This window comes from Callithrix jacchus, chromosome 15 (genome assembly GCF_049354715.1).
Source record: "Callithrix jacchus isolate 240 chromosome 15, calJac240_pri, whole genome shotgun sequence".
Classification (NCBI taxonomy): Eukaryota; Metazoa; Chordata; class Mammalia; order Primates; family Cebidae; genus Callithrix; species Callithrix jacchus.
The window spans coordinates 67,108,295-67,114,952 of record NC_133516.1 but is presented as its reverse complement, the minus strand read 5'-3'; the positions used below and the strand labels follow the sequence as shown (position 1 = coordinate 67,114,952).

The following is a 6,658-nucleotide window of genomic DNA, read 5'->3' as shown; positions in this document are numbered from 1 at the left end:
AAAACAGAGGCTCAGGTATCTTACTCAAGGCAAAAGTCAGTAAAACGTCTGGCTGGAATTCACACCTATGTCGTCAGTCTAACATCAGAAACTGTTGGCTGGGCACAGTGGCTCATGCCTGTAATCACAGCACTTTGAGAGGACGAGGTGGGCAGATCACTTAAGGTCAGGAGTTTGAGACCAGCCTGGCCAACATGGTGAAACCCCTTCTCTACAAAAATTTGCCGAGTGTGAGCACACATTGCAGTGAGCTAAGATTGTGCCACTGCACAGCCTGGGTGACAGAGTGAGTCTCAAAAAAAAAAGGAAACTGTTCATTCCACTATACCACATTGCCTTGATGATCTCTAATAATCCCTTCAACTCCTATATTCTCTAGTCCTATAAATATCAGGAAATAAATAACCATCTTTCACATTTGTATAGTACTATACAGTTCATAAAGCACTTTCACAATATTTCACCTTATTTGATCTTTTTTTTTTTTTTGAGACAGAGTCTTGCTCTGTTGCCCAGGCTGGAGTGCAGTGGCACGATCCTGGCTCACTGCAACCGCCGCCTCCTGGGTTCAAGCGATTCTCCTGCCTCAGCCTCCAGAGTAGCTAGAATTACAGTCACCTCCCACCATGCCCACCTAATATTTGTATTTTTAGTGGAGACAGGGTTTCACCATGTTGGCCAGACTGGTCTCAAATTCCTAACCTCAGGTGATTTGCCTGCCTCAGCCTCCCAAAGTGCTGTGATTACAGGTATAAGCCACTGCACCCAGCCACCTTATTTGATCTTTTAAACAACCTGTGAAATACGGACGGCTGATTTAGTCCTATGATTGGTAGTTGCATTGGTACTTGACATGTCTTCTGATTCAAATAATGTTCTTTCTACTAAATCAAGATCCAATAAGGGAATCTTGTTTGCTTGAGGGAACACTACAACCATGAGACAGGAAAAAGTAATAGTAAAAGGAGAATTCCAACAACCTAAAAAGCAGAAAACTAACATAAACCAAATGATTTTGGGTGGTTTGCATTGTTGACAATAATTTTCATAATGGGCCTTTGACAGTACTCTTAAGTCCATAAAGTACCATTCCAGCTGGGTGCAGTGACTCATGCCTGTAATCCCAGCACTTTGAGAGGCTGAGGTAGGCAGATCATCTGAGGTCAGGAGTTCAAGACCAGCCTAACCAACATGGAGAAACTCCATCTCAATTAAAAATACAAAAAATTAGCCAGGCGTGGTGGCACATGTCTGTAATCCCAGCTGCTCGGGAGGCTGAGGCAGAAGAATGGCTTGAATCTGTGAGGCGGAGGTTGTGGTGAGTCAAGATCGTGCCACTGCACTCCAGCCTGGGCAACAAGAGCGAAACTCTGTCTCCAAAAACAAATCCCAGTAACCAAAGAAATTTCAAACTATTTGCATCCCAATTCTTTAAAAATGAGCAATCTGTGTCTGGTGCACATACTAACTCCATTTTCCATGTATTTCCATCTACTTCTGCTCTCCAAATTTCATCTCTACTTCAGTATGGTTTTATCCTCTGTGAAATACACCCTGACTTTAGTTTACAATAATTCTATCAAGAATGCATGTAAGGCCAGGCACAGTGACTCAGGCCTGTAATCCCAGCACTCTGGGAGGATGAGGCAGGACGATAACCTGAGGTCAGGAGTTCGAGACCAGCCTGGCCAACATGGTAAGATCCTGTCTCTACTAAGAATACAAAAATCAGTCAGGCATGGTACCACTCCCAGCTACTGAGGAGGCTGAGGCAGAATCACTTGAACCTGGGAGGGAAAGTTGCAGCGAGCCCTGATCACCCCACTGCACTTCAGCCTGGGGAAAAGAGCAAGACTCTGTCTCAAAAAAATAAAAATAAAAAGAATTGCATGTGTTTTTCACACTTCTCGTGCAGTACCTAAAATCAGTAAAATAAGAACTCAAAAGCTGGGCGTGGTGGCTCATGCCTGTAATCATAAGGCAGGCAGATCACGGTGTCAGGAGATAGAGACCATCCTGGCTAACATGGTAAAATCCCGTCTCTACTAAAAATACAAAAATTAGCCAAGTGTGGTGGCACATGCCTGCAGACCCAGCTACTAGGGAGGCTGAGGTAAGAGAACTGCTTGAACCTGGGAGGCAGAGGTTGCACTGAGCTGAGATCACGCCACTGCACTCCAGCCTGGGTGACAGAGGGAGACTCTGTCGCCAAAAAAAAAAAAAACAAACTCAGAATTCATGTTCCTTGAATGAAGGAATCAGAAAGCTCAGGAATTATCATATTAACTGGGTTAACTGGGTCTGAAGGGATAATTAATAAAGCAATGTAAAAACAGAAAAGGGAAATTTTTAAGCAAAGGAAACTGGGAAACCATGAAACCTATATGGGGATCCATAAGAGGTTTAGTTGAGTAAGACAGTGTGAGACTGTAGGTATTAGGAAATAATGCAGGACTGATGGATTGGGACCACTTTGGAAATCTCAGAGCTTAAGGCATTTAAGTTGTACCACAGATCATAGTAGGGACTTAATGATCATGGAACAGATGATTCCGAGCTGTACTCTTGGTATACTCACTCGGACACAGGGATGCAGGAAGAGGAATGGGTATGAGGCAGAAAGGCGAAGGTCTGTTTGGGACATACTGATTTTGAGATGATAATTATGACATCTAGAGGAAGAGGTTTCAGAGTTGCAAGTACTGTCAGCCAGGCACGATGGTCACGCCTGTAATCCAAGCACTTTGAGAGGCCAAGGCAGAATTTCTTGAACCTGGTACGTAGAGGTGAGCTGAGATGGCGCCACTGCATTCCAGCCTGGATGAGGGAAATAAAATCCTGCCTTAAAAAAAAAGTGACTCAGTAATAGTCACCAAGTACATACATAATGTTTATAGTACAAAATAATGACTATGACTCTGGAGAGGGCAGAGCTCCGCAATTAGAGATCTGGGCATCATCCAGAGACAATAAAGTCAAGTGCAACGAGATACCTATCTTTCATGCGATAAATACTGTGCATCTGAATTTTAGGTGCGAAAGGACCTTTGGTTTAATCACAGATCTCTCCCTGTCTTTAATGTACTTGCTCCACATCATTAGATATTATGTTCACAGATTTCAAATGAATAACAAGCTTCTACTGGATTATAAACTCCCCATAAACAGAGGTACTTTAAAATTCTTTTGGTTGCAATTATACAGTAGCAGACTCATTAACTCTGAATGGTAAATGTGAATATCAACTAAAAGAAGAGCCCATAACCTAAGCCAGATAAATGAGAATGGACCATTTCATAGATGGAGAGATTAAATGTCTGGCCCATGGTAGTTCTTACCAATCAGCTGTAGCTTAGAACTATGACTTAGGTTCCCCATGCCCAACCTACTTCTATGGCCACTGCTCGGCTTCTCAGCTTTTATCCAACATCTTATAGTGTCTACGGCCACACCTTTCAATCAACATACCTTTCACACTCTTATCAAGCACCAAACACAAGGCACAGTGTGGACAGGGCCATCTTTATTGAGATTTTTAATTAAAATGGTTTGCAGAAGAGACTACAGCCTGTAGGGGGAGCAGCTTCCCAAATGCTTCCTGACCCATGACCTACAGATAAAGAATTTGATTTATTCCCTATTTCCTTCAGTCTTGGTGGCTAAGGGGTAATGGCTGGAAATGGGGAGAATGACTGACAGGAAGCAAAGATGAAGCTCATTCTTAAAGAAAAACCTCAAAATGCCCCAACTTCAAACAGCTGAAGTCTGTTTCATAGCTGTTGGTCACCCAGTTCTAGCCAACCAGGAATAAATTATAGTTTTGTCAACTCAGCAGATTGCAACAGCTTTCCAGAACTTTGGCCTGGTCTGCACCAGGTACCCACATCACAGCTGCTAAAATCACCAGAAGGGATTTTAGAACCACTCTATTCCTGTCCCTTCGTTCAATGGGAGGTCCAGGCTTCACCCCTAAGAGCAGTCCATCGGGCTTCATTTACGCTTCTTCTCCTGTGTGCTGGTGAACCAAGAGTCTAGGAGCTTCTTGCTGTAGTACAACTGCCAGGCATGCACTTGGACTGCCAACACCAACACCAGGTACATGATGGAGACAGCAGAAAAACCAAAGAGGAAACGGTAGGCCTTACCATGGCGGTAGAGCTGCTGTGCAGCAGGGAACATCTCCATGCTGCCATAAATGAGAGGAGCAATGGAAAAGAGCCCCATGCTGATCATGGAGAGCACCAGGTAGCTAATGTTGTTGCGAGGAAAGGAGAGAAGGCCCAAAAGAGAGGGCAAAATGCTCAGCAAATACGGGTATTCCCACTGATAGGGCATGGCCACCTGATCATGTGACAAGAGCCTCAGGTGTCCCACGCTCATCTTGGCAACCAGCAGCAGCCATATGACCAGATGTACGTAGATCAGCTTCTTGATTTCATACTTGAGGGTCACACTGTGGGGTAGAGCAGAGGGAGAAGTACCTTTCAAATTTTTCTCACCACCAACTATATGCCAGGCAACTGTACTGGACACTGGGATACAAATTTGAATAAAACAGCTTAGAAGCCAGGGAGGAAAAAACTAATTAGAAAATGAAGTGAAAAACTTCTAGTAAATATATGTTCCAAGATATATGGGAACACAGGAAGGAGGAATCAAATCTGCCTGGGATGGAATGTCAGAGATGGCTATCTAGAGGCAGGTGGTATTTGAACTAGGCTCAGGAATGAGTGAAGATGGGCATTCCATGCAGGAGCACACAAGCAAAAAGGCATAAGTATTTGTGTTCCAGGAAAGCAAGTGGTTACATGTGGCAAGAACACATTGTAGGAGAGGAGTAGTGGGATATGAATTCACAAAGACTATGAAAGAGTTAGTTTAAAGGCAGAAGAGGCCAGGCATGGTGGCTCACAACTGTAATCCAAGCACTTTGGGAGGCTGAGGCAGGACTGCTTGAGCCCAGGTGTCTGAGACCAGCTTGGCAACAAAATGAGACCCCATCTCTATAAAAATAATAATAGTAATAATAATAATAATAAAATGGCAGAAGAGTAACTCAGAGCTGTGTTTAGCAAGATGACTCTGACTGCACCACAGGATTAAAGCCTGGAGGGAGAATGTATTGGCAGAGAGGAAAGGGACTCAGGCTGCCCATACTTCTCCAGCTAGATTCTTCATCTAAAGTAAGTACATACTTATCTTATTCTTCTAATTCTCTCAGGTCCCAAATGTATCCTCCTCACACCCCTAAGGGCAATGTTTCTGCCCTGGGCTAGCATGAGAACACCTGCTTAAGTTGTGAGGCCCCCTTCCCCTGGGGCCTAGAGATGTGAAGGCAATGAGGGTTCAAAGAGCTTATCATTCTTCAAAACTCGGGAGAGAAAGACGTGAACATTCTGGGAGAGATACATGGATTTAAGGAAGTAAAAATTTTAAACTTTTTATTTAAAATCATTTACTACAGAAAATGTGGAAAGGTAAAAAAAAAAAAAAAACCCAGTCACCCCTAGGCTTCAAGTTCCATGAAGGCAGGGAACAGTTTTTTTTTGTTTTTGTTTTTAAATAAAACTGTTTATTGAAGGTATAGTATGCATACAAAGACCACGTCTGCTTCTGCCCCCTATTATAGCCTAGTGTCTAACACAGTGTATGATGGCTGGAAGCTCAGTAATATTTGTCAAACTAGTCATCGAATGTAGAAATGCCCCTTACATGGGAGTGTTTATAAAATTCATTTAAGGCAAGGCATCTTTAGGGAAGGCTGCCTTTTACTGTCTATATTCCCCCAAACGGCCCAAAATACAACACCTACCATATATTACATGGTAGGCCTTATGCTACTTTCTTCACACGAATTACTGATTACTCTTTCACCAAAACCTAAAAGGTAGATTATTCTCTCCCTTTGCAGATGAGGAAGCTGAGGCTCAAATTAGAAATTCGGTTTCGAAGGTGACACACCGGGGCCAGCATCGACGTGACTTGGGAGCCCACGCGGGCTAGATCCCCTCAAGGCACCGGGCGGATCAAGGGGTGGAGCTCGCGGGGGCGATAGGGCTTTCCAGGATTGGGGACAGGCCCGAAGGCGTCACGGGAGGAGGGGACTTGGCAGGTGCGCGGGGGCTGGCTGAGGAGCAAGACCCTGAGGCCGGGCGGCGTCGTTCCCCAGGCCCCGCAGGTTCCGGGAGAGGAGAAGGCCTCCGTGCTCCTCGCCTCACTTCATACCTCATCTGGTAGTGCATGGCGACGCGCTCCCGGTGCTCAAAGTCGCTGCCGTCGGTGCCGGCCGCTCGCGGGCCTGCCCGAGACGCCATTGTGCCCACCCAGAACCCCCGAACCCCCTCACGAGGACCTGCTACCGCAACGACAGCGCCAAGAAGCCAACGGACCCGATACACGCCTCAGCGTCGCCACTCAAAAGCCGCTCGGCTCGATGAAGAGCACTTCCGGCCCCTCTGTCTCTGGAGGACCGACTCTGTGATCACTCCTCCCCGCGCAGGCGTCCTCGTTCTCTCGCCCCGTCCCGCCCAGCCCCGCCTCACGTAGGCCGCGCAGGAAATTAATCCTCAGCTTTGGCGTGTTTTAGCTGGTGCCAAGAGGACGCTCGAACACTTTTACTTTCCTAAGCTGTAATATGTCTAGGACACCATTGTCCACA

The 6,658-nt window shown here is 45.5% G+C and overlaps 1 protein-coding gene across 3 annotated transcripts; it reads right to left on the bottom strand.

Annotated features, from left to right (window-relative positions):
- Positions 1-3,503: 3,503 nt before the first annotated feature.
- Positions 3,504-6,454, bottom strand: JAGN1 (jagunal vesicle mediated transporter 1). 3 transcript variants are annotated; one of them, XM_002758614.6, is made up of 2 exons: positions 6,226-6,454; positions 3,504-4,453 (listed from the first exon to the last, which is right to left on the bottom strand). In XM_002758614.6, the coding sequence occupies exons 1-2, from the start codon at positions 6,312-6,314 to the stop codon at positions 3,991-3,993; spliced, it is 552 nt and encodes a 183-aa protein (XP_002758660.1). In that variant the 5' UTR covers positions 6,315-6,454; the 3' UTR covers positions 3,504-3,990. The 3 variants fall into 3 exon arrangements, with proteins under 3 accessions (XP_002758660.1, XP_035132151.1, XP_035132150.1); XM_035276260.3 differs by having other exon boundaries at positions 6,353-6,454; XM_035276259.3 differs by having other exon boundaries at positions 6,390-6,454.
- Positions 6,455-6,658: the final 204 nt, after the last annotated feature.

Coding starts and splice junctions, on each gene's coding strand:
- JAGN1 (XM_002758614.6), bottom strand. CDS start 6,314: ATGGCGTCTCGGGCAGGCCCGCGAGCGGCCGGCACCGACGGCAGCGAC. Junction 4,454..6,225: donor GCCATGCACTACCAGATGAG/GTATGAAGTGAG, acceptor TCTACCCCACAG/TGTGACCCTCAAGTATGAAA.